Genomic DNA, 26,893 nt, shown 5'->3' on the forward strand with positions numbered 1-26,893 from the left:
TTTGTTTTAATATTTATTTTGAATTCATTATTTAAAACTATAACAAATAATTGTGATTTTGTAAAAATTAAGGCTGATCTCCTCTTCGGTTCAATTTGGTATTTCAATATTCATAATGTATTTCAGCATTGACCATTATATTATCGACGATACCATCGTTACAATCCAATATTTCCAAATTACATTCCAAAATATCTGAATTGTAATTTTCTATATTCTCATCTGGTTTTAAGGGTACATTTTTCGAATAATCCAGGGATGAGTTTCTTTGTGATTGAAAAGATTCAACTTGGTGTTTGAATTCAGTATTCTTATGTTCAAAATCAGAATTAGTTCCAAGTGTAATTTCAGTTTGAATTTCTTGGTCCTGGGTTTGAGTTTTGACATCGGCTCTCTGTGCATCAAAGATAACGTTGACACCATTCGAGAGAACTTTGTAATAGGGATTATCTTTTTTCTCGTTGTTCTCTTCACCGATGTACCAGTGTTCTGATGCAATGCTCTCTTTATGTTGCTCTTTTTCACAAGTATTCTCAACAGGTACCTCTTTAGAATTATTTTCGGTATATTGACAAATTTGTACATGTTTTTCTGTTTGAGACAAGTTTGGGAAGTCCTGCAAAGAACAAAGACAAGAGAGAAGGTAAGATGAGGAATTTTAGTAAATCTGAAACGACACATTGCGATAATATACATAGTGTAAACTAAATTTGCGGATCAGTGATCATTATATGTCGGTGGAGGATAATAAACAGAAACCCTTAACAAAAATGCAACGGAGATGAAGAATGGAGAGTTAAAGGAAGACCCGGACAATCTAACTATAAACAAATTAATTTTGTAATTGATGTAAGACAACAAGGAAAATTACAAATGAAACGAAGATAAAAAGCAGTAAGTTAGGCCGGGCCGAACTTTGAATACCCTCCACCATTTGGAAATTTTCTTGGGTGGCGCGTTGGAGATAAAAAAAATTAAAAGCAAAAATAAAATAAAAAAATAATAAAAAATAAAGAAAAATAAAAAAATAAAAAAAAATAAAAAATAATTAAAAAAATAAAAAAAAATAAAAAAAATTAAAAAAATATATAAAAAAATATATAAAAAAATAAATAAAAAATATATATAAAAAATATATATAAAAAATATAAAATATATAAAAAAATAAATAAAAAATATATATAAAAAATATAAAATAATAAAAATATATATTATAAAAAATATATTTAATATATATATATATATATATATATATATATATATATATATATATATATATATATATATATATATATATATATATATATATATATATATATATATATATATATATATATATATATATATATATATATATATATATATATATATATATATATATATATATATATATATATACATATATATATATATATATATATATGTTAACTGACATCTACCTTTCAACTCCAGGGCCTACATCGTGGGTTAGCTGGAAGATGCGAACACATTTAAACAAACAAAAATGACCGAAAAAGCTTAATGGGGCTCATTTCAAAGCGTGACAATGATCCGTCCAATGAGAGCTCAAAATGCAAAATTCTTTGGGAGAATAATAAGTAATATACCAATATTGAAATAAAAGGTGCAAAATAGTAGAGCGAATGGGACTTTTAGTAAGAAAAGGTTTTATATCCTTCCAGAAATTCTTCCCAAACATTCAAAATACCTAAAATCACTTTTGCACGTCTTTATATCGATCATAACTCACGGATAAGGGAACAACCCGATTTCATATTTATATAACCATCTATGATTTAAGTTATTTTTGGGGTCTTGGCCGGTCACTTTTTTCATTTTTTGGCCCTTATTTGACATTTTTGTTTCTAAGGGGGTAGATAACCTCTTCGCATAAAATTTGAAATTTTCAGAGTAGGGCCCATATTGGTATTGACCACATTCATCAATTGATTTGGCTAAAAAATTGTATTTATGCCACCCTGGGGTAGGGAACCATCATACAGATAATTGCCACATAGGAATTTATTTAAGTAAAGTCCCCACATTGGAGTATCCCCAAGTCCACTTTCACATCTAATGTGTGGTCAGAAAAGAAAATTTTGTATTCTATTGAATTTTTAACCCCCAAGAGAATATTGGTTGGGAACGTAGATTTGGGATGTGCATCCATATGAAATAAATTGTGGAAACATGAACAAATTACAAATATAAGAAAGTAGCACGGGACCGAATATTTATTTAATCATCATTGAATTATCCTATGATGAAAATATGGACTTTATGCCATGTTTACGTTAGAACTTTTTGTAGGGTTAACCTACTTTGAGAGGATTTATTTGAAGTAAAAGTAATGGATATGACAATTTAAATCCAAATCCAGTGGCTAAACCCTCATATATATAAACGTACTTTTAAGGGGTCTCCAACTTACAATTTAAATGGCAAATAAAATTAATTCCCATCTTATCATTCTGCCCGCAATTATGAGGTGGATAAAACTATTTTTACTTATTTAAATCACGCGAAATGCTATGACATGCTATATTGTTCTGCTATATTTTTGATTTGGCCTCTATTTGTCATCTTGGATTATAAGGGGTAGAAGAAAGTTTTCAATGTAGGTCGATGTTTCGGAGTAGTGCCCATATAAAGAAGGTACCTCCTAATTTAACCTCGTTTCAAAGAATTTGGCTAATAATGCGTATTAGGGGGGTGAAAATCTTACACTAAAATTTCAACATATCTACAAATTTTAGAATTTTTATCCATGTTATAATACCCTCTCAAGTCCACCTTTTGGCGGACAAACAGACTGACATGGTTAGGGGGACTTATGAGGACTCTAATGCACAATCTAAGTTGCTAATGGGTTTAAAAAAGTAATTAACTTTGGCTATTCTTAAATCATTCAGCCCTCAATTATGTAGTATACAAAATACAGCAAATTCCAAATTACTGCTCATTTGACTGGAAGATTTTGCTACGATTTTTACCATATTAAAAATTAATTTGATCCCTTATATGGCGATAAGATTGATATATACTTTTTAATAGATTTGTATAGCACATCCACACAGTTGAAGCCCACGGTTTAAATATTGAAGCCCACTGGTTAAAAATGGGTACAGGTATTTTAAAACACTTTAAATCGACATGTACGTGAACACTTATATCAGTCATATCTGTGAATAATTATGCTTGGGAATATATGCATAATAGACAAAAACTATGGGCCGGCAACGCGGACCGGGCCGGCTAGAATATATGTATATATATATATAGTATATATATATATATATATATATATATATAGTATATATATATATATATATAGTATATATATATATATATATATATATATATATATATATATATATATATATATATATATATATATATATATATATATATATATATATATACTAGCTGGCCCGGTCTGCGGGACCGACTTTATGATACCCTACACCACTTTGCATATTTAGTAGAGCTTCACATAACAAATAAAAGATTTTGTGGGTATTTTGTGAGAATTGAATCATACCGGGTGTGCTGATAATTATAATTTAAAGTCCAAAGGACTAAATTTGCTGAGGCATTTGTATCTTTTCAATTCGGGCTTGTATTACCCATTTGGTACACAAATAACTTGAAAACGGATAAAGATATATATGGGAGCTATACCAAATCTAAACCGATCTCGATAAAATTTGTCAAAGGTATTTCTGAGCTGTATTTGATATATTTTCCCGAATTTTGTTTGTTATGGAGTGCATATTACGGCTGTGGGGAACAATTATAATCAATCAGATGAAGAATATATATTGAAGCTATAGCTATATCTGAACCCATATTCAGCAAATTTTGAAGTACTAAATTCTAGACTCAATTTAGTCGTAAGTGCCAAATTCCATACCATTTGGACTAATATTACCCGATTGGTGCACAATAAAGGGCAAATCGGTCGAAGTTGTACGCGGGAGCTATATCAAAACCTCAGCCGAAAAAAAAAAAATAACAAAGGTATTTCTGAGCGGTATTTGATATAATTGCCCAAATATCATTGCTACAGAAGGCATATACGGCTTCAGAGGACAAAACAAATCGGATGAACAATATATATGTGGAAGCTATAGCTATATCTGAACCGATTTCGATAAAATTTTACATATTTCTTTTCAGGCCTAATTTGGTCATATGTGCAAAATTCCATATTATTTGGGCTGATATTACATGTTTGGTGCACAATAAAATGCAAATAGGACGAAGATATATATGCGAGCTGCATCTAAATGTTGACAGATTATCTCCAATTTCAATAGGGTTCGTCCTTGAGTCAAACAATTGACTTGTACAAAATTTCATTTGGATCGGGCAATAAAAACGACCTGTACTTTGTTCACAAAAATACATGGACGGACGGACAGGCGGACGAACATACATAAATCGACTCAGAATGTGATTCTATGCAAATCGACAAAAGAAACTATGGGTCTATCTCGTTTCCTTTTGGCTGTTAAAAACAAATGCACAAAGACATAATACCCTGACCACCTTGTGGTGTAGGGTATAAATAAAATTCGTTAAAAGTCCTGTAAAAATCTTAAAAATACCGAATATCGGGAGGTACCGATATATGGGGGCTATACGAAGATCTAGACCGACATAGACAAAAATTCTGTAATTTCCCTATTGGGAACTTCAAATACGAAATTGGAAACAATTCTGGCGAATATTGTCGCTAAAGTCATCAAAATACCGAATATAGGGAGGTACTGATATATATACGAAGACCTAAACCTACGTAGACACTTTTCTGTCACAGCTTGCACCCACTACGAACTATCATTACGAAATTTAAAACCATTCCGTCGAACAACGTCGGTAAAATCATCAAAATACCGAATATAGGGAGGTAAAGTTATATGGGGACTATACCTAAACGTGGACCTATACCTATATAGTTCATCTTCAATACCAAAAGTCCTGCAGACCAAACACACATTTGAGTAAAATTCTATCAACCTACGTCAATTCGTTCGGAAAACTAGAGTGATTTCCACAGCCGACACTGCTCACCTTCTCCTCTCTTTTTTCTAGTTCTCTTTTTACATTCCTGTAAAGTCTCTAGTCATAACATGTTATCGTCACTGATGCCAAATTGTTTTTCCACTATATGTCACTTCCGAGTAAGGCGTAAGAATATCACTTACCTCTGTCTTGCTGCTGCCAATTTTAATGCTCTCCAACAGCGTACGCTCTTCCTGCGTAAAAACTTCCTCAGCCGGCAGCTGAATTAAGAGATTCCTCAGCTCAGTATAGCTGCGAGAGCACTGTACAATTTGATCCTCATCTTGTGGTGTAAAATTTAAATGATCCAATGAAAGTTTATCGAAAAAGTCGCGATGAATATTATCGAAAATATTCAGCGATTTCGATGAAGGTGGCAGGGAATGAAATTGTTCCTCATCATCTGTTCCACTCTCAATGGAGTACCAGGGATTTTTGTAGTTCATGGCGGCAATGGAGGGGGCCTTGGAGGGGGTGTTCTCCATAAAATTAAATATTTTTCCATCTCTACTACCATCTGTCGCCTTCTCGGTAGTAACAATCTCATCTCCATCAGCATCACTTTCAATTGATTTCCAGGAATTTTGTTGCTTAACGACGTCACTCTGTTCTCCATCAAGTGCCTTCCTGGGCTTACTACAACAAGCTCCCTCATCGGCAGTATCATAATCATTATTATCACTATCTGAGTATGCAATATGCTTAGGCTTTTCTAGCTCTCTCAATTCTCCCGTGTCCTTGTGGACAATCATCAACTTGTCATCTATCAATTCTATGCTATCATCATAACGTTCTCTCTGGGCATAGACTCTATTGACCATTTGCTGAATTTCAATTTTTTGTTGTTCTTTAAATTCATTGAGTTGTTTATCCAGACTTTCATGGGTATCTTGATTGAACATTTTCAGCTGGGGTTGGCCAGCTAATTTCTTTAGACATGCACTCTTATCGCTTTCAGAAACATGAACTTTTTGTCGCTTCTTCTTGGGAATCCCTTTGAAAAGATCTGCCAGAGAATCCAGGACATCATGGATGGTCTTTGTTAGGGGTAGATGTTTTGTTTTTGTCATCTCCAGGGGATTCTTCTTTGGCTCATCGGCATTAGCATCGATAGCTGGAATTTGTGGGACTGTAAAAGAGCGATAATGAAAACATTTAAAGTTTTAATCCATTTTCAAATCCCAAAGCTTTTAGCCTCATTAAAAATCCCAAAAATTATTTGCAGGCCAAAAACAGTGTGGAAAACAAAAAAAAAATGTGAAACTCGCTCAAAGTCGAGCGGGAGTTAAAAACAAAACGATCACCCCCTTTTTAGATGTTACACCCACACACAAATCAGCTAACAAAAGTATTTTTTCCACTCGATTTAACCCTCCACACAAAACAAAAGAGTGAAGAATAAACTCCGTATAAAAACTCCCATCTTCGAGCAACCCCGCTTGCGAGCGAATTATACTGCTGAGTGTAAACGAGCAAATCTGTGCTCTGATCATGGTTAGTATTCCCACTCAATTTTTCTTGTATTCTCTCCTTAATAAAATTTGCAGTGTCAGTGACTTTTTGGAGAGAATATAAGATAAAAACAAGTTAAAAAGCTGTAAGTTCGGCCGGGGCGAACTTCGAATACCCTCCACCATTTGTAACGAATTTGGCAATTCTGAAAAACAATTAAATCAGTTAAAAATTCTGTTAAAATCTTAAAAATGCCGAATGTAGTCGTTATATTAGGGTCTACAACAATTAAATCCGTTAAAAATTCTGTTAAAAACTTAAAAATACCGAATGTAGTCGTTATATTAAGGTCTATACGACGACTTGGACCTGCATAGGTAACTTTTGTCATAAGCCATTGCAATATTCGAATGCGAAACTAAAAAAAAATCGGTGAATAATGTCGCTAAAATCATTAAAATACCGAATATCAGGAGGTACCGTTATATGGGGGCTATACGAAGACGTGGACCTGCACAGACAATTTTCTGTCTTAGACTATAGTATCCATTTCGAACTTCAAATACCAAATTTGAAACGATTCCGGTAAAAAATGTCGCTAAAATCATCAAAATACTGAGTATCGGGAAGACCTGCACAAACAATCTCCCGTCATAGGTTGTAGTATCCATTACGAACTTTAAATACCAAATTTGAAACAATTCGGGTGAATAATGTCGCTAAAATCATTAAAATACCGAAAATCGGGAGGTACCGTTATAAGGGCGCTATACCAAACCTACATGGCCCATTTTCAATATCAAAAGTCCTGCAGACATAATATACATTTGAGTAAAATTCTATCAACCTACTTCATTTCGTTAGGAAGCTAGATTTCCACAGATGGATATACGGATAGAGGGTATAATAAAGTAAGAATACTAACCATGATATACTTTCTTTGATACTTTTTTGTTTTCCACATGATTTTCGGCTTGTAAATAATTTGTGGGATTTTTCATGAGGCTAAGGGCTTTGGGAAGTTCTCTCTCACTTTTAGCAAGCTTGGATAGTTCATTTATTTCTTCCCCACCAGTAACGCGTTCATCAATCGGTTCTTCTTTGAAATTATTTTCGCAAAAGCTATCGCCATTAGATTCTCCCTTTGCAATTGTTTCAACGAGAGCTAATTTATTGATTTCTTCTTCTCTGCGACACATTTTCTTATTTGAACGAGTGAGGTTTTCTCCGCCCACATTTTTTTCCTCTTTAACATCTTCAATTAGCTCATCTTTGAAATTACTCTCGCAAAAACTATTACAATTATTTTCCCTTTTCGTAATTGTTTCAACGAGAGCTAATTCATTGCTATTCTCTTCCCTCTGCGACATTTGCTCATTTGAATGAATGAGGTTTTCTCCGCCCACAACTATTTCCTCTTCAACTTCTTCAGTTAGCTCATCTTTGAAATTACTTTCGCAAAGGCTATCGCCATTATTTTCACTCTTTGCCAATGTTTCAACGACAGCTAATTCATTGTTATTCTCTTCTCTATGACACATTTTCTCATTTGAGTTAGTGATGTTTTCTCCGCTCACAATTTCCTCCTCTTCAGCATTTTCCATTAGCTCACAACCTTTGAAATTACTCTCGCAAAAACTATTACAATTATTTCCCCTCTTTGTAATTGTTTCACCGAGAGCTAATTCTTTGCTATTCTCTTCTCTCTGCGATATTTGCTCATTTGAATGAGTGAGGTTTTTTCCGCCCACAATTTTTTCCACTTCAGCATCTTCAAATAGCTCATCTTTGAAATTACTCTCGCAAAAACTATTACAATTATTTCCCCTTTTTATAATTGTTTCAACGAGAGCTAATTCATTGCTATTCTCTTCCATCTGCCATAATTGCTCATTTGAATGAGTGGGCTTTTCTTCTCCCACAATTTTCTCCACTTCAGCATCTTCAATTAGCTCATCTTTGAAATTACTCTCGCAGAAGCTATTACCATTAATTTCTCCCTGTGTAATTGTTTCAACGAGAGCTAATTCATTGCTATTCTCTTCTCTCTGCCACATGTTCTCATTCAAATAAATGGGCTTTTCTTCTCTCACAACTTTCTCCTCTGCAACACCTTGAACTGGCTCATCTTTGAAATTACTCTCGCAGAAGCTATTATCATTAATTTCTCGCTGTGTAATTGTTTCGACGAGAGCTAATTCATTGGTATTCTCTTCTCTGTGCCATATTTGCTCATTTGAATGAGTGGGCTTTTCTTCTCCCACAACTTCCTCCTCTTCAGCATCTTCAATTAGCTCATCTGTGAAATTACTTTCGCAGAAGCAATTACCAACAATTTCTTCCATTGTAATTGATTCAACGAGAGCTAATTCGTTGCTATTTTCTTCTCTCTGACAAATTTTCTCATTTGAATGAGTGGGCTTTTCTTCTTCCGCAATTTTCTGCACTTCAGCATCTTCAATTAGCTCATCTTTGAAATTACTCTCGCAAAAACTATTACAATTATTTTCCATCTTTGTAATTGTTTCGACGAGAGCTAATTCATTGCTATTCTCTTCTCTCTGCCATATTTGCTCATTTGAATGAGTGGGCTTTTCTTCTCCCACAACTTCCTCCTCTTCAGCATCTTCAATTAGCTCATCTGTGAAATTACTTTCGCAGAAGCAATTACCAATAATTTCTTCCATTGTAATTGATTCAACGAGAGCTAATTCGTTGCTATTTTCTTCTCTCTGGCAAATTTTCTCATTTGAATGAGTGGGCTTTTCTTCTTCCGCAATTTTCTGCACTTCAGCATCTTCAATTAGCTCATCTTTGAAATTATTCTCGCAAACACGATCTTCATTATTTTCTCTCGTAGTATTTTTTTCAACGACAGCTAATTCATTGCTATTGTCTTCTCTCTGCAACACATTCTCATTCAAATATGTGGGCTTTTCATCTCCCACAACTTCCTCCTCTTCAGCATCTTCAATTGGCTCATTAATTATTGGCTCATTAATAGCTCTCTTTGTAAATGCTTCAACCAGAGCTAATTCATTGTTATTCTCTTTCTCTTGCTCTCCTTCCTCAATTCTCTCCTCTTCAGTATCATCATGTGCAATTGAGTTTGAATTTCGATTTGAAGACCTAGATGATTCATATATTTCCGATCGTATTAACGAAATGTCCTCAATTTCACTGTCTTCATCGATTTCGGACTCTTCTTCTATGTCACTTAATTGCGTCTGCTCTCTATATGAATATCTCGAATTATACGTCTCTTGATAGTTTTCAACTTCATAATATTCGCTCTCTGGTGACATGTCATAATCAGAGCAATTAATTAACATATCCGATTCCGTAAAGATATCTTCACTCCATAGATCTTTTTCAGTTTCAAATTCAATTGCTTCTAAACATGGAAGAGGAAATTATGAAGAGAAATTAGAAAAACTGAGTGAAGAGAAAAGTTCACACTAGATGTAATATCACTTTTCTCTTCACTCAGTTTAATGAAGTGGGCAAAATAGTGGAAGAGAAACATTTGACTTATGGAAGAGAATTTGACTTATTTAATCATTTTCAAAGGAAAACATAATCAAATGTGCTCAAAAACTAATTTTTAGAGAACAGATTTGACTGATGTCACGGGAGTGAAATTCGCTCGCGAGAGGGATTGCTCCAAGAGTGGAAGTTTTATACGTAGTTTACTCTTCACTCTTTTGTTTGCTCTATAAAGAGCAAAGCTCGGGAGTTCACTCGTTTTTGTTTTGTTTTTTCTACTCCTGCAAGTGCTCCCGCTCAATTTCGAGTAAGTTTCACTCTTTACTCAAATTCGGGCGATTTTTAAAATAAAATGGTTAAAAATAATCCGTTTATGCCTGTTTATCAATGTTTCAATCATGACAGAGAAAAATAGACATAAACGCTAGTTTGCGTATACAGTGTGAGATTAAAAAACTGCAACCAACTTCAGACTGCTGTCATTACTGAGCCACTCCTCCGACAGCTGTTAAAGTTACTTCAGTGGCAGCTCATTATATTGTTTACAAGCGTACAAAAGCATTTTGGTGAGAATTTTCCAGAAAAAAAGTTATTCGTTATGGAATTCAATCGTGATTATGTGATTTCTTTATATTTGGCTGGAAAACCACAAGAAGAAATCTTTTTTGTCTCGTACCATCGCTCGTTACCGTGATAGTGATAGCGTAGCCCGACGTCAAGGAAGTGGACGGAAGAAAACAGCAACATCAGCAGAAATGGTTCGAAAAGTAAAGAAGCGACTTGATCTAAGAAGCGCAGTGAACGAAAAATGGCTCGTAGCTGAACATATAGAAATATTTCATTCGGCAAATATTGAAAAATGAGCTCGGGGCAAAACAATTGAAATTCCAAAGAGTGCAAGAACTTACACTGCAACAGAAAAAAATAGACTCAAAAGAGCTAAAGAGTTGCTTCACTTGAAAGTATGCACCTTGGTGATGGTGTGGGCCGCCATAACAGGCGATGATCGCTCTCCGCTCGTATTAATCGACCCAAGAATGGTTACAAAATGAGGTTCCTCTCTTCGCACACAATCGCCACCAAAATCTCCAAATACCAATCCGTTGGATTATTGTGTCTGGGATTTTTGGAAAGCAAGGTTGGCACTAAAAAATACCAAAGTGTCGATCACCTCAAGCAAGAGCTTCGCCGGGAATGAGCCAAAATACCGCAGAGCAACATTCGGGCAGCGTGTGACGGCTTCATTGGTCGTTTGAAGGCCATTCGTAACCAATTCGAACAAATCTAAACGTGTTCTAAAAGTTGATGCTATTTCCAACATTTTTTGCTTTCATTCAAAAAATTAAAAAAATGTAAAAATTATTGCGTTTAACTTTGTTGCAGTTTTTTATCTCACCCTGTATATATGGGAGCTATAGCTATATCTGAACCGATTTGATATCCATGCTTCTAGACTGAATTCGATCGGATGTGGCAAAATTCAGGTCATTTGGATTAATACTGGCCATTAAATTTGGTTGAAGATATATGGGAGCTATATCTAAATCTATATCCGATTATCGCCAATTTTTTGGGCCGAACAAAATAGTGGAAGAGAAACATTTGACTTATGGAAGAGAATTTGACTTATTTAATCATTTTCAAAGGAAAACATAATCAAATGTGCTCAAAAACTAATTTTTAGAGAACAGATTTGACTGATGTCACGGGAGTGAAATTCGCTCGCGAGAGGGATTGCTCCAAGAGTGGAAGTTTTATACGTAGTTTACTCTTCACTCTTTTGTTTGCTCTATAAAGAGCAAAGCTCGGGAGTTCACTCGTTTTTGTTTTGTTTTTTCTACTCCTGCAAGTGCTCCCGCTCAATTTCGAGTAAGTTTCACTCTTTACTCAAATTCGGGCGATTTTTAAAATAAAATGGTTAAAAATAATCCGTTTATGCCTGTTTATCAATGTTTCAATCATGACAGAGAAAAATAGACATAAACGCTAGTTTGCGTATACAGTGTGAGATTAAAAAACTGCAACCAACTTCAGACTGCTGTCATTACTGAGCCACTCCTCCGACAGCTGTTAAAGTTACTTCAGTGGCAGCTCATTATATTGTTTACAAGCGTACAAAAGCATTTTGGTGAGAATTTTCCAGAAAAAAAGTTATTCGTTATGGAATTCAATCGTGATTATGTGATTTCTTTATATTTGGCTGGAAAACCACAAGAAGAAATCTTTTTTGTCTCGTACCATCGCTCGTTACCGTGATAGTGATAGCGTAGCCCGACGTCAAGGAAGTGGACGGAAGAAAACAGCAACATCAGCAGAAATGGTTCGAAAAGTAAAGAAGCGACTTGATCTAAGAAGCGCAGTGAACGAAAAATGGCTCGTAGCTGAACATATAGAAATATTTCATTCGGCAAATATTGAAAAATGAGCTCGGGGCAAAACAATTGAAATTCCAAAGAGTGCAAGAACTTACACTGCAACAGAAAAAAATAGACTCAAAAGAGCTAAAGAGTTGCTTCACTTGAAAGTATGCACCTTGGTGATGGTGTGGGCCGCCATAACAGGCGATGGTCGCTCTCCGCTCGTATTAATCGACCCAAGAATGGTTACAAAATGAGGTTCCTCTCTTCGCACACAATCGCCACCAAAATCTCCAAATACCAATCCGTTGGATTATTGTGTCTGGGATTTTTGGAAAGCAAGGTTGGCACTAAAAAATACCAAAGTGTCGATCACCTCAAGCAAGAGCTTCGCCGGGAATGAGCCAAAATACCGCAGAGCAACATTCGGGCAGCGTGTGACGGCTTCATTGGTCGTTTGAAGGCCATTCGTAACCAATTCGAACAAATCTAAACGTGTTCTAAAAGTTGATGCTATTTCCAACATTTTTTGCTTTCATTCAAAAAATTAAAAAAATGTAAAAATTATTGCGTTTAACTTTGTTGCAGTTTTTTATCTCACCCTGTATATATGGGAGCTATAGCTATATCTGAACCGATTTGATATCCATGCTTCTAGACTGAATTCGATCGGATGTGGCAAAATTCAGGTCATTTGGATTAATACTGGCCATTAAATTTGGTTGAAGATATATGGGAGCTATATCTAAATCTATATCCGATTATCGCCAATTTTTTGGGCCGAACAAATATTGTTTGGAAAATTTCATCTCAATCGGATAATAAATGCGACCTACATTTTGTTCACAAAAATAACTGGACAGACGGACGGACTGACATGCATAAATCGATTCAAAAAGTGATTGATCCTCAAACGTAACTATGGGTCTTTCTTGCTTCCTTCTCCATGTTACAAACAAATGCAGAAGACATAATACCCTAATCACTATGTGGTGTAGGGTAAAAAAAGAGCAAAACTCGAGGTTTTTCACATTTTGCTTTTTCTACACCCAGGAGTGCTCCCGCTCTATTTCGAGCAAGTTTCAATCTTTACTCGAATTCGGGGAGGCCTGGTTCAAAATGTGAATAAGAACAATAATTTCGATTGTATTCAAAAATGTGAGAGAGTTGACCCTAAAGAATCTCTTTCATTGTCGATCTCTCTTTTTAGAATTTATGTTTTTTTTGCGATCATCATTATGCTTACCAGACTCATACATATTCTCGTCGAATACATTCTCCTCTGTATTTTCATCGATCTCAATGCCATCCTTCTCTATCGTCGTGTACAGGTTTTCGTTAAATAGCTCCTCAAGGGATTCCTCCAATATTTCCTCTACAAATTGTACACTATTGGAGATATGTTCATGGGTCTCTCCGTCAAAATGCATATCCTCGGATATAAAATCATCATGGTTTTCCCCATTATCTTTGACTGCTAAAGAATCGTCATCCCCTCTAATTTTCAGCATTTTATTATTGTTCTCACTTTCTTCCACATTCTTATTCACCAATATATTCCGTTGCAATATGCATTCATCATCGTTTTCTTCTGTTGAACATGCACTCTCGTTATGGATATTCTCTTCGTTATCGCTCATGTCTTCATTAGTCTCTCTGAGCACATCATAATCCAGTTCATTGTTTAACTTTCTTTCCATGTCCTTTATTTTTTTGTGAATTTCATTTGAAGAACCTTCCTCTCCGATTTTATCTTCTTTTACATTGGCCTCGAAATTCATTTGCTGAGATATAAAGTAGTCATGATTCTCTCCATTGTTTTTTACTGTTAAAGAATCGTCATCTCCTCTAATTTTCAACATTTTATCGTTGTTCTCAATTTCTCCGGCATTCTTCCTCTCCAATATATCCTGTTCCAATATGCTCTCATTAGATCGAACACCGTTATCTTTTGTTGAACTTGCAATCTCACCATGGACCTCATCTTTATCATCTCTCGTGTTTTCATTGGTCTCTCTGGGCACATCATATTCAGGTTCAATGTTCAGCTTACTTTCCATATCCGTCATTTTGTTATTCATTTCATTTGCACAACCTTCCTCTTCGATTTTATCTTCGTCAAAATTCTTATCCTCTCCGATTTTATCCTCTTTTACATTGACCTCGAAATTCATTTCCTGGGATATAAAGTCGTCATGGTTCTCCCCATTATCTTTATTATTGTTCTCATTTCCTTCCACAAAAATGTTCTCCAATATGTCCCGTTCCAATATTCTCCCATCATCGTTCTCTTTAATTGAAGTTGCACTCTCACTATAGGCCTCCTCTCCAATATCCCTCATGTATCCAGTGATCTCCCTGGGTGCATCACAACCAAGTTCATCGTTCAACTTTTCTTTCATATCCTTTATTTTGTTGTGAATTTCGTTTAAAGAACCTTCCTCTTCAATTTTATCTTCTTTTACAATGGCCTCGAAATGAATTTCCTGGGACATACAGTCGGCATGGTTCTCTCCATTTTCTTTATTATTGTTCTCCATTTCTTCCACAATAATATTCTCCAATATGTCCCGTGCCAAAATGCCCTCATCATTGTTCTCTTTAGTTGAAGTTGCACCCTCTCCAATATCTCTGGATACATCATACCCCGATTTATTGTTCAACTTTCTTTTCATGTCCTCCGTATTATTATGATTTTCGTTTGCGCAACCTTCCCCGCCGATTTGAGATGCATTCTCTTTGACTTTCATTTCTTGTCTATTGTCGTCGAAATCCATTTCCTGAGATATATCAACGTCATCCGGGTCTTCTGTCAGCGCTTCCATTTTTTCTATCTCATAGCAACTGAATTTCCTGTCCTCGCTCTGGATGTTGCTGCATTCGCTAGATGTAGCAGCATAAATTATATTGAGAACTGTTTGTTTGATATCAATTTCGTCGAATTGTTCTTCATTATTTCCCAGTTTAATTCCCTCCGATCCGATATCACTCGTTGTCTCTGCAGGATTCAATTTTTGGCATTTGTTATCTCTTTTGATCTCTTTGGACTCCGTTTCGGACTGATAAGAGATTTCCTTTCCTTGTTGTTCTTCTGAATTTTCTCCCATAATGACATTGTCTTCATAAGACTTCTCATCCACATTTTCAGTGATTTCTTTCTCTTGAAATTCAATCTCTTTGAATTTCTCTTCATTTTCCTCTTCTAGATTTTGTAAAAGAGCAATGAGCTCTTTTGTTTCTCTTTCCAGCGAGTCCATGGCTTTATTGGAAGCTCTTGTCAAGGATGCCATGTCCAGGGGTTTGTATTCAAAATTGTTATCCCGCAACAAGTTTTGTGAAGGGATTGCAGTTGCAGTTTCCAATTTGAAATTGGTCGGACTCTCTTCCGGGTTAACTGGATTGTTATCAAATGTTTCCAATTCATCTTCCTTGGGATTTTCATCCAAAGCGGTGCTCTCATCCTCATGTTTAGTTGCAACTTTTTCCATTTTGCACTCTTCCGCATGAGAATCGAGGTTTGCAATATTCACTATTTTGTTCTGCATTTCGTTTAAGAAACACTCCTTTCCGATGTTATCTTCATTTACATTGGCCCCAAAATTCATATCCGGGGATATAAAGTCGTCCGAGGATATAAAGTCGCCATCTTGCAGATTAACTGGATTTTTGTCAATTTTTTCCAATTCCTCTTCCTTGAGATTTTCATCCAAAGAGGACCTCTCATCCTCATATTTAGTTGCAATTTTTTCCATTTTCCACTCTTCCACATGTGAATCGAAATTTTCAATAACCACTATTTTGTTGTGCATTCCGTTTGAAGAACACTCCTCTCCGATTTTATCTTCTTCTACATTGGCCTCGAAATTCATATCCGGGGATATAGTGTTATCCGGGGATATAAAGTCATCATTTTGCAGATTAACCGGATTGTTGTCAATTTTTTCCAATTCCTCTTCTTTGGGATTTTCATCGAAAGAGGACCTCTCATTCTCATATTCAGTTGCAATTTTTTCCATTTTGCACTCTTCCTCATGAGAATCGAAATTTTCAATATCCAGTATTTTGTTGTGCATTTCGTTTGAAGAACACTCCTTTCCGATTTTATCTTCTTTTACATTGGCCTCGAAATTCATATCCGGGCATACAAAGTCGTCCGGGGATATAGAGTCATCATCTTGCAGATTAACTGGATTGTTGTCAAATGTTTCCAATTCCTCTTGTTTGGGATTTTCATCCAATGCGCACCTCTCATTCTCATATTTAGTTGCAATTTTTTCCATTTTGCACTCTTGCACATGAGAATCGAAGTTTTCAATATCCACTATTTTGTTGTGCATTTCGTTTGAGAAATACTCCTCTCCGATTTCATCTTCAAATACATTGGCCTCGTAATTCATATCCGGGGATATAGAGTTGTCATCTTGCAGATTAACTGGATTGTTGTCAATTTTTTCCAATTTCTCTTCTTTGGGGTACTCTTCCAAAGAGGACCTCTCATTCTCATACTTAGATGCAATTTTTTCCATTTTGAATTCTTCCACATGAGAATCGAGGTTTTGATGTTGTATTGGATTGTTTTTCTGGATTTCGGTTTTTGTAGTCGCAGTTTCTAATTTGGAATCAGGCAGATTCTCTTGCATTTCAACTGGATTAATGTCAATTTTTTTCAATAGAATATCTTCTGTTTTCAGATTTTTTTCCAAGGCGATGGTCTCATCTTCAAATTTAGTGGGAGATTTTTCCATTTTTAGCTCTTCGACATAGGGATCGAGGTTTTCGCCTTGAATTGGTTTTTGTTGTTGGACGATATTCGATTCGTTCTTTAATCCCGATAATTCCGATTTCTCCTTCACTATGACCGAAGGACATTTTTCTTTTGGTGCCATTTTTGAATTGTCATTTTCTTGTCTTTGGGAGAATAGCTGCTCTAGAATTTCTTGTTCCCTTAGGAACTCGATAATTTTAAGGATATCTTTCACATCATTATCCGCCTTTAAAGCCTTTTCTTCGCTTTTTTGAGAGAAACTTTCGGGTAGGAGAGATGAATCGTCCGGTTTTCGTTGAGGCTCTTGGATTTCAGTGTCCATAGTTTTCATAACCTTGTCCATTTCGTCTAACACCTCGTATTTATCATCGGCAATTTCGATTTCCAAATTAACCCGTCTGGGAGCATTTTTAAGGATATCTTTCACATCATCATCCGTTTCAGTTGTCTCAATTAAATTGTTCTCAGCCTTTTCTTCGCTTTTTTGAGAGAAACTTTCGGGTAGGAGAGATGAATCGTCCGGTTTTCGTTGAGGCTTTTGGATTTCAGTGTCCATAGTTTTCATAACCTTGTCCATTTCGTCTAACACCTCGTATTTATCATCGGCAGTTTCGATTTCCAAATTAACCCGTCTGGGAGCATTTTTAAGGATATCTTTCACATCATCATCCGTTTCAGTTGTCTCAATTAAATTGTTCTCAGCCTTTTCTTCGCTTTTTTGGAAGAAACTTTCGGGTAGGAGAGATGAATCGCCCGGTTTTCGTTGAGGCTCTTGGATTTCAGTGTCCATAGTTTTCATAACCTTTTCCATTTCGTCTAACACCTCGTATTTATCATCGGCAGTTTCGATTTCCAAATTAACCCGTCTGGGAGCATTTTCGTGACTTTCCTTCGAATCCTTAAGGGTAATAATTAATATGGCACTACAGATTAGAATGTTACGAATTCAAGTGAAAGTGGGAATGCAACAGCATCCATCGACTCGGAAGATAATGTTATAAAGTTGGCCAAGAAACCAATAAAGGAGGAAATTGGAGAAATAAAAGCGAGTAATGTTGAAGAACTGTGTGAGCAGAGGGAAGAAAAAATAAGAACGACGAAACTGCCGCAAAAGCTGCTTTCATAGAATCGATACTCCACTTAGAAAAAACTGATTTTGGAAGAGTAATTTCGACTGAGAATGTTCCGGAGAATTATCAGTGGCATTCAGATGCTGATTGTTCTTCAAATTTGAAGATTCGATCTCACGAACAGAATAATGATACCAGTGCTAATCTAGGGTATCAGTGAAAACCTCTTTGGAGGAGTAATCATCATCTGGATCCAAAGGATGATTTTCACTAAAATTGTTATTAGAAGTCATGTTTTCAACATCCTGATTCAAATTATTTTCTTCAATAATTTGAATCAAAATGTTAAAAACATGACTTCGAATAACAATTTTTCTGAAAATCATCCATTGGATCCAGATTTTATTTTCATTCTTATTTTTTTCAATAATTTGAATCAGAATGTTGAAAACATGACTTCGAATAACAATTTTACTGAATATCTCCAATGGATGATTTTTACTCTACCAAAGAGTATTTCACTGATACCCTAGATTAGCACTTGCTTCATCATTCTGTTCGTTAGATCGAACCTTCAAATCTTAAGAACAATCAGCATCTGGATGCCACTGATAATTCTCTGGAACATTCTCAGTCGAAATTACTCTTCCAAAATCAATTTTTTCAAATCTGAAGAACAATCAGCATCTGGATGCCACTGATAATTCTCTGGAACATTCTCAATCGAAATTACTCTTCCAAAATCAATTTCAAAATCAATTTTTTCTATGAAAGTTGCTTTTGTGGCAGTTTCGTCGTTATTATTTGTTTCTTCCTTCTGCTCACATCTTTCTTCCTTCATCTTCTCGACATCACTGAACATATCTTGAATATTTGGTTTCTCCGCCAACTGTAGAAGATTATCTTCCGAGTCGATGGATGCTGTTGCATTCCCACTTCCACATGTCTTTGTAACATCCGAATTAATTACCGAAGTTGAAGAACTAACATCCGTCTGGGATGAGGATGAAGATGGTGATACTTCAGCTCCATGGCCGTCATCTCCAGCTACTTCATCCCATATTCCAAGTTCCATATCAACACCCGAATCGAGAACATCTTGTTGACGTTGTCGTCTCTGCTGTGTGGCTTCGTCTTCGGAATCGGAGGATACCAATAGAGTCATATGATCTTCAGGTTTACGGTATTTGTTACGCAGGCGTATTGTGGCTGAAAAAAGGGAAGACAATTTTAAATGAGGGGTGTCTTGAATTTAAATTGGAAATAGGAACTAGCTCTCAATTTTTTTAACAATCAAGATTTTATTTATTTTTACACCCTCCACCATAGTATGAAGGGTATATTTTCTTTTTCGGTTTATTTGGGCAAATTTTATGTAAAAAACTTGATATAAATATTTATACAAAAGTATAATTGTGATTTTAAATCTTTCTAAAATTTGTACTAGTAAGCTAGCTCCTGCTGATTAAAATTTTCATTCTTACCATTAACGCTGTCTCTCATCTTGCGACGTTCCTGGCGATTCCAACGTTCATTTTCTTTGCGTTCCTCCTCATAGCCGCCACGTTTCCTGGGAAATGAGATAACGAAAATACCATAATTGTCCAGAAATACATCAATCAATTGTCGATATTGGTTAAAGGAAAAAAAGAGACTTTTTTACCATCACATATTGTTTGACATCAATGCAAAAGGACATATACATCACATACTAGATGGAATTAGTCAGGATCGTCAGCGAAGAAGTCCAAATTTTATATTCGTCTTTTTAATACTCAAAATACAAAATATTTACAGTTTGACCATTATTTTAAACAAAACTTCGTACGTCGTTCTAAATTATTCAAATTTTTTCCTATTTCAGAAAGAATAATAGGAAAATGTTAACTTTTTACACCAAAAAGTTTTCAAAATCTCTCATTTTAGAAATTATAGAAGATATTAGTTAAACCATTGTACAATGATAATATCCAATATTTCTGCCGCAAACTATTTCAGCGTCTTCATATGTAAACCCTAGGAATTAAAAGTAACACCAATATCAAATTTCTGAATTTCAGCTCTATTCCTTCAATCAATACCAAATTTGTAACATTAAGTACACATACCCAAAACAATGTATATCTCTACATCCTAGACCACCAACAGTGATCCAAACGTAGTACTATTTAATACTTTTCGAACAATTATAGTACACATTTCCAAAACTACCTCCATGTGTCAATTTCAAATACCAACAGAGAACTCAATATCAAATTTCAGCTCTTTTCCCTCACGCATTACCAAATTTAATTCATTTTAGTACATTTCGAACAATTACAGTAGACATTTCCACCATTCCATTCCATACACCTCCATATCTCAACTCCAGATACCAACAGAGACCTCAATATCATATTTGAGGATTCCAGCCATATCCGTTCACCCCAGTTCACCCATAGCAGCTTTCAATAATTTTCGTACAAAAATAGGACGCATTCCCAAAACACCGTCAAATCTTAAATACAAATACCTTAGACATATCCCTCCATCCGATACAAAATTTAATACCATTTAGTAATTTTCGTGCAAATATAGGTGCATTTCCAAAACCACCCCCATATCTTAATTCCAGACACCAACAAAGACCTCAATATCAAATTTGAGGATTCCAGCTCTGTGCATTCACTCAATACTAAATATTGCAGCATTTAGTCCTTTTCGTACAATTATAGCACACATTTCCGAAACCACCTCCATATGTCCACATGAATAGCGGTCCTAATATCCATTTCCGGAACTATCTCTTCACTCAATACCAAACATAGTACTATATAGTACATTTTTCGCACTTGTAGTACCCGTTTCCAAAACCAACTCTTTATAACAAACCTTCCAGGGGATCCTTCTAGCAGGGACCCCAATACAAAACTGAAAATTCCAGCTTCATCAGTTCACTCTAATCCAGATAGTTCCAAAATTTAGTATCATTTGGTACAGTTCGCACACTTAGTACATTTATCGCATTATAATTTTATATATATATTATTCGCCCAATACAAAATATAGTTGTATTTAGTACTTTTCGTACAAATATAGTACACATTTTCAAAACCAACTCCATAGCGACCATAATACTAGATCTCAGATTTCCAGCACTATCTGTTCACCCAATGCCAAATTGCATAAATACAGTACTTTTCGTGCACTTGTAGTACCCGTTTCCAAAACCACCTCTTTATCACAAACCTACCACTATCAAGGACCCCCAATACAAAAGTTTAAAATTCCATCTACATCAGTTCACCCTAAACAAAACTGTTCCAACTTGAGTAACATTTAGAACAATTCGAACACTAAGTATACTTTTTCAAAACCACCTTCATATAATAAACTTACTAACATTACTTGATTCTCATACCAAACTGCAAGTTTTTAGTTCAATCCGTTCATATAATACCAAATCATGCCATATATCCTGCACTTCATCAATGAATCTCATTCCAAATTGTAACTCATTCCATTTGTCCAATACAAAGTATTCAATTTGTAGTTTAGTTTAATTTCATGGATATCTCAAATACCCGATTAAATGAGTAGGTGGAAAGTCCCAAAAAGGTCTAATTTACAACATATATTTATGGGAATATGCCGGACTATAACAATAGAAGTTGTTTTGCTTATCATCGGGACGGCACGTCACTCAGAGTCTCTCTAACATCGTTGTCAGAGAAAGAAGGCACTCACTTCAGCCTCCTTAATATCGAAATACAAAACACCGATTCCATCTCTTGACGGTATTACTTATACCAATGGATGGATGCTAAAGCCTAACATGTAATAGCCTAGCGTAATAATGGCGTTTATAACTCAGAAGTCACAGTTAAGTTTAAGATCTCGAAAGATATTCATGCCATTCATCGCATTGAAAATGCATCGAATCCAACTCAAGACGGTATGATTTATAGCGATCGATCTATCTTTTACTATAACTGAATTATCCTTTAACCTGGACCGAAACATCAGATTCAGCAAAATGGTGACGGCTTTTCAATCAAAAGTCACAGCTTAATTTAGGATCCCAAAAAGCAATATATTGCCCTGGAAATGCATGGAATCCATATCTAGACAGTATAATTTATAACGATGGATCTAAGAAGATATTTGGGTCTATAAGTCATTTGGATAAAGTAGCCTTATGCTATAAACCTAAGCTTCAAAGAACACATCAACTTCGGTCTTCTCAACATCAAAATATACCACGGTGGACGCTATTCCTGGGAAGTGTTATTCTATAACCTTAACCTGAGCATTAGCTTCAAGCTCATGGTTGAATTTTAGATCCGGAAGGATTGCTATTTATCAACTCACAACTGCATCGAATACAGCTCTAGATGGTGACTTATGACTTATAGCAATAGAACTAGGAAGATATTTGGATACAGGAGCCCTATGCTATAGAACTAAGCATCAGCTCCAAGCTTAATGATGACGTTTCTGAAATCGGAAGTCACAGTTGAACTTTAGGACCGGAAAAGTAAATATTTATCATCTCAAAACTGCATCGAATCCAGCTCGAGACGGTATGATTTTAAGCTATAAACCTAAGCATCAGCTTCAAGCTCAGTTATGACGTGTTTGTAATAAAAAGACACAATGAACTTTAAGGTTACAACATATTTCGAAAGTCAATAGGAACGGAAAGCAATCAAGTCCCACACATTCATGTCAGTATTAATTTGGGTGTAGGTGCTATATTATTTTTCAGCAATCTGCCAATTGAAAAGTTCAATATTTCGAAAAAGTTTTGCCAAATATAATTCAACGAGTATGACTGATTGGTCTTAAAGACGATATGACAAATACCATTCACAATTACCAGTTCAAGTTAATTAGAAATATGAACTGTTATTCTATAACCTACACCGAAGCATCAGCTTCAAGCTTAATAATGGCGTTTTTGAGAGCAGAATGTCAATTTGTCCTAAAAGCACTGAAGTCCTACACCACTTAATCCATATCAATATTAGAATACAACATCATTTCCAGCATAATATCTTTTGGTTTGCCCGATTGAAAATCTCCATCTCGGCAATGATTTTCCAAGTATGTCTTAATGAGTCTGGCTAATGATGACGTTTTTACAATCAAAAGTCGCAGTGAAATTTAAGATCAGGTTACAACATGTTTCGAAAGTAAATCGGACCTGAAATCACTCAAATCCCACACCACTTAATCTACGTCAGTATTAGAATGCAACATTATTTTAAATAAAACCATCCTCCATGGCACGGCCCGGACTTGAATTCAAAGAGCCAGTGTTATGTCATTTGGTTTGCCCGATTGATAATCTCCATCTCGGCAAAGGGGTTTCCCAAGTTGATGAAAATGAGTCTAGCTTTCGATGATATTTTTGCAATCAGGAATTATAGTGAAATTTAATATCTGTTTACTTAATTTAAGATCTAGTTACAACATGTTTCGAAAACCAAGCAACCCTGAAATCGCTGAATTCCTACGCAACTAAATCCACGTCAGTATTGGAATGCAACATCGTTTAAAAAAATACTCCACGAGACGATCTGGATTTGAGTCAAAAGAGCCAGCATTGTGTCATTTGATTTGCCTGATTGAAAATCTCCACATCAGCGAGGGGTTTCTCAAGTTGGATTGAGTCTAGCTAAAGACGTTTTTGCAATCAGAAGTCACAGTGGAATTTAAAATCATTTTACAACCGGACCTGAAATCAGTCCTACAACACTTAATCCACGTCAATATTTTAATGCTACATCATTTTAAATAAGACCATCCTCCACGACACGACCTGGATTTGACTTCATTTGGTTTGCCTCATTAAAAATCTCCATCTCGGATTAAATGAGTCTGGCTAGTAATGAAGTTTTTGCAATCAGAAGTTACAGCGAAATTTAAAATCGGTTTTCAAAATATTTCGAAAGACAATCGGACCTAAGTGAACGGATCTAAGACAATCGGACCTAAGTGAACATACACCACTTAACCCATGTGAGTATTACAACATCATTTTACATAAAGCTTTTCTCCACGACACGAATTTGAGTCAAAAGATCCTTCCTTATTGAATCCAGACTCTTACCTCTTTTCCTGCGCTGAACTAATTCTCTACTCGACCTCCAATATATCCAACCCTATTACTCTTATGCCCCCTTTTAAGCGATTTCAAATTATCTACTATCAACCCTTCCACTACCTTTCCTTTAAATCCATATAATCGTATATTTTGTCTACAAGTTTAGGGATAAACTCCCTAACCGAAAATCTAGCTTAGTGTAGCCGTCAGATAAAATACCTACAACTTCTATGACCTAAATCTTATGCTGCACTTAAGCTTTATTTATTGAAGAATTTTCAGATCAAATTATATTGAATTTAAAAATCTCCATGTCAACAAAGGGTTTCCCCTAGCTAGTTGGTTTAAAAGAGTCCGGCTGCCTAGCCTTAAAGGCAATATGAACCAACTACGAACTGTTTCCCTGCCCTTCTTATTTTAGGCTCTGCGTTGTCACAGTCCGTCTTCTTGCTACTTCAATATTCAAGGCCTCTAAGTAAGAAAATGAGGACAATGGGAGGGAATTCAATCCAGACTCTTTCCTCTTTTTCTACGCTGAACTAATTCTCTACTCGCCCTCCAGTATCTCCCAACCCTATTATTTAATAGTGACACTTCGACCTCCTTTTAAGCGATTTCAAATTGTCTACTATCAACCTCCCCACTACCTTTTCTTTAAATCCATATAATTGTATATCTTCTCCAAAAGTTTAGGGATAAACTCGCCTAACCGGAAATCTCACTTAGTGTAGCCGTCAGAAAAAAATACCTACAACTTCTATAACCTAATTCTAATGCTTCACTTAAGCTTTATTTGTTGAAGAATTTTCAGATCAAATAATATTGGATCTAGGAAAGTTTTTAAGGATATGTTTACCAATTTTTAAGAAACTTCTAAATCTTAAAAACTCACTCAAGACCCCACAATGTCCTAACTAAAATCCCTAATTTCTTAGATTTTATTAGATTTTCAGCAGGAAAAAGTTGTGATTTTTAACAGAAAAGGTGTAGCAAACATAGAAACATAATCATGAGAGACTTACCAAGCTTCAGCACAAGCTCGATCTTTGGGAAAAACTGGTCGTTGGTCCAAATAGGTTAGTTTTTTCTATAAAGCAAAGGAAGATTAATTATAGTCTTTATATTTATAAAACTATTAAAAATTAAAAAACTTACACATTCCAATATTAAAGTCTTTCGATATTGAGGGATTTTCGAGACCACAGGATTTCCTTGCAATACCAAAACTTTTAGTTCCGGCATTTTGGCAAAAACCTTAAAAAATAACAATTACCAATCACTCTTCAATTTATCGACTATAACCTCTACTCACCTTCACCACCAAAATATCATCGATTCGGTTATTTGACAAATCCAAAACTGAAAGATTTTTACAATTCTCCAAATCTCGCAATCCCTCGGCATCTTTAATGTAATTCGATGCTATGTTTAAGGTATTCAGCACGGGCAGGACATCACAGCCGACATTTTCAATTTTCCTTATTTGATTTTGTGACAAATTGATTGTGTCCAGCTCTTTGCAAAATTCCAAATTTTCAATTTTCCTTATTAAATTGCTTTGCAGATAGAGGCATTTCAATTTGGTTTGGTTTTCCAAACCCTGAATTTCCGATATGGCATTACATTCAAGCCACAGACATTTCAATTCGGTATAATCTTCAAGACATTCAATGTTCTGGAAACCTGAAAAAATAGAGAAAAAATGGCGTTTTGTAATGAGGATGAAATTTTTCTCATCGAATGGATGCAATTTCCAAGTACAAACCTTGATAATGCAAATACAGGACATCATTTAGTCTGGGCGTTTGATATAGCTTATCGCGTTTACATAATTCTAAGATTCGTTTTTTCGTTATGCGATTCAAACCCAAAATCTCTTTGGGTTCAGATTGCTTTTGCGTTGGCATAATAAGTTTTTCCTTTTCTATGCTTCTGATACGATGTAGGTTAGAATTGGTAATGAAAAAATATTTTATTTTCTCGAATATTTGGTAATTAAAAAATCAATGGCATACTTTGTGCTTGAAAATATTTTTGAACTTGTTTTTTTTGAAAATCAAACTTGTTTATTTCAAATCTCTATAACAACGGCCATGGTTTTCGTATAGATGGTGTTGATGTAGCAATCGATAACAGTTTTTCATTCTTGCAGTCCTGTGACAGTCCAAATGTTTACATATATAAAGGCGCCAAAAGAAGTCCAGTGGCAATAGTCTTGAATTTAAATGATCTGTCCCAGCACTGCAAGAATGTTTAAGGCTGGAAATACATAAAGCGCATATTTGGCTGGCTTAAGTCATCGGCTGGCTTCTTCGTAGATGAACAAAGGAGTTTTAGGTTGATCTAGTTCGATTTTGGCCCTAGTCTCCTTTGTTCATTTCCGAAGAAGCCAGCCGATGACTTAAGCCAGCCAGATAAGCGCTTAAAGCTGGGAATACATAAAGCGCTTATTTGGCTGGCTTAAGTTATCGGCTGGCTTCTTCGGAAATGAACAAAGGAGCCTAGGGCCAAAATCGAACTAATTCAACCTAAAACTCCTTTGTTCATCTACGAAGAAGCCAGCCGATGACTTAAGCCAGCCAAATATGCTCTTTATGTATTTCCAGCC

General features: G+C 35.4%; 1 protein-coding gene across 3 annotated transcripts; it reads right to left on the bottom strand.

The window, feature by feature from the left end:
• Positions 1 to 26,246, bottom strand: LOC101891811 (protein PFC0760c). 3 transcript variants are annotated; one of them, XM_059130007.1, is made up of 10 exons: positions 26,051 to 26,246; positions 25,598 to 25,968; positions 25,441 to 25,539; positions 25,308 to 25,372; positions 19,682 to 19,767; positions 19,168 to 19,406; positions 13,609 to 18,025; positions 7,553 to 9,913; positions 5,211 to 6,196; positions 1 to 616 (listed from the first exon to the last, which is right to left on the bottom strand). In XM_059130007.1, the coding sequence occupies exons 1-10, from the start codon at positions 26,190 to 26,192 to the stop codon at positions 104 to 106; spliced, it is 9,279 nt and encodes a 3,092-aa protein (XP_058985990.1). In that variant the 5' UTR covers positions 26,193 to 26,246; the 3' UTR covers positions 1 to 103. The 3 variants fall into 3 exon arrangements, with proteins under 3 accessions (XP_058985990.1, XP_058985989.1, XP_058985991.1); XM_059130006.1 differs by having other exon boundaries at positions 7,445 to 9,913; XM_059130008.1 differs by lacking the exon at positions 7,553 to 9,913.
• Positions 26,247 to 26,893: the final 647 nt, after the last annotated feature.

Source organism: Musca domestica, unplaced genomic scaffold, assembly GCF_030504385.1.
Source record: "Musca domestica strain aabys unplaced genomic scaffold, Musca_domestica.polishedcontigs.V.1.1 7, whole genome shotgun sequence".
NCBI lineage: Eukaryota > Metazoa > Arthropoda > Insecta > Diptera > Muscidae > Musca > Musca domestica.